The sequence below is a fragment of the Nicotiana attenuata genome, chromosome 1 (assembly GCF_001879085.1).
Source record: "Nicotiana attenuata strain UT chromosome 1, NIATTr2, whole genome shotgun sequence".
Classification (NCBI taxonomy): Eukaryota; Viridiplantae; Streptophyta; class Magnoliopsida; order Solanales; family Solanaceae; genus Nicotiana; species Nicotiana attenuata.
The window spans coordinates 80,562,256-80,564,026 of record NC_031989.1 but is presented as its reverse complement, the minus strand read 5'-3'; the positions used below and the strand labels follow the sequence as shown (position 1 = coordinate 80,564,026).

At 50.9% G+C, this 1,771-nt stretch overlaps 1 protein-coding gene across 1 annotated transcript; it reads right to left on the bottom strand.

Annotated features, from left to right (window-relative positions):
* Positions 72 to 491, bottom strand: LOC109241526 (RNA-directed DNA polymerase homolog; the record flags this gene model as incomplete). The annotated part of the gene is made up of 1 exon (XM_019408268.1): positions 72 to 491. A coding segment is annotated over exon 1 (420 nt), but the record flags the coding sequence as incomplete, so codon positions are not given.

The window sequence follows — 1,771 nt, the reverse complement described above, 5'->3', positions numbered from 1 at the left end:
ATCTTCTTCCGGTCCACCTGAATACCCTCAGATGATACAACGTGACCCAGAAATGCTACTGAACTCAGCCAGAACTCACACTTGGAGAACTTGGCATATAACTGACTATCCCTCAGAGTCTGAAGAACCACTCTAAGGTGCTGCTCGTGCTCCTCCTGGCTGCGGGAATACACCAAAATATCATCAATAAAGACTATCACGAACATGTCCAAATATGGCCTGAACACTCGGTTCATCAACTCCATGAATGCTGCTGGGGCATTGGTCAACCCAAACGACATGACCAAGAACTCGTAATGCCCGTACCGAGTACGGAAAGCTGTCTTAGGGACATCGGATGCCCTAATCCTCAACTGGTGGTAGCCAGATCTCAAGTCAATCTTGGAAAATACCCTGGCACCCTGAAGCTGGTCGAACAAATCATCAATCCTCGGCAGTGGATACTTATTCTTAATTGTTACCTTGTTCAATTGCCGGTAATCTATACACATCCGCATCGACCCATCCTTCTTCTTGACGAATAATACTGGCGCGCCCCAAGGCGAAACACTGGGTCTAATGAAACCCTTATCTAACAGATCCTGCAATTGGTCCTTTAACTCCTTCAGCTCCGGCGGGGCCATACGATATGGCGAAATAGAAATGGGCTGGGTGCCTGGAGCCAAATCAATACAGAAATCGATATCTCTGTCGGGTGGCATACCCGGCAGTTCCGAAGGAAAAACATCGGGAAACTCCCGGACAATAGGCACAGAATCTATGGGAGGGACCTCAGTACTGGAATCACGAACATAGGCCAAATAGGCCAGACACCCCTTCTCGACCATACGTTGAGCCTTCACGTATGATATGACACTACGGGTAAAATAACCTGGAGTCCCCCTTCACTCTAAGCGAGGCATACCCGGTAAGGCTAAAGTCACGGTCTTGGCATGACAGTCCAAGATAGCGTGATAGGGTGATAACCAATCCATACCCAGAATGATATCAAAGTCAACCATATCTAAGAGCAGTAAGTCTACACGGGTCTCAAGACCCCCAATCACTACAACACACGAACGATGGACTCGGTCGACCACTATAGAGTCACCCACCGGTGTAGACACATATACAGGAATACCCAAAGCATCACTAGGCATGACCAAACATGGTGCGAAATTAGATAAAACATAAGAATACGTAGATCTTGGATCAAATAGTACTGAAGCATCTCGATCACAAATCAGAACTGTACCTGTGATCATCGCATCTGAGGACTCTGCCTCGGGCCTAGCCTGGAGTGCATAGCAACGGGGCTGGGCCCCACCACCCTGAACTGTATCCCTAGGTCGATCTGCTGCTAGCTGACCTCCGCCCGTGGCGGTCTGAGCTCCACCTCTATGGCCGCTACCTCCACCTCTATGGCCTCTACCTCCACCTCTAGCTGGCTGTGGAGCATCCGGTGCTTGAATCATAGGACGGGGACCCTGCTGCTGCGACGGAGTACCCCTCAATCTCGGGCAAGCTCTCCTGATGTGACCATACTCACCACACTCATAACACCTCTCTGAACGATGTGGCTGGCCCTGGCGACCTGAATGACCTCCGCGGAAACTCTGAAGTGGCAGTGCGCTGATGGGAGCTGACGGTACACTGAGGGACTGCTGATCAGAATAATGCCCACGGTAGCCACGATCACTTGGGGCACCCTGAGAAACCTGGAGGGCTGACTGGAAAGGCCTGGAGGGCTGACCCCTATCATAAGAATCCCTGCCTCCAGATGAGGCACCAC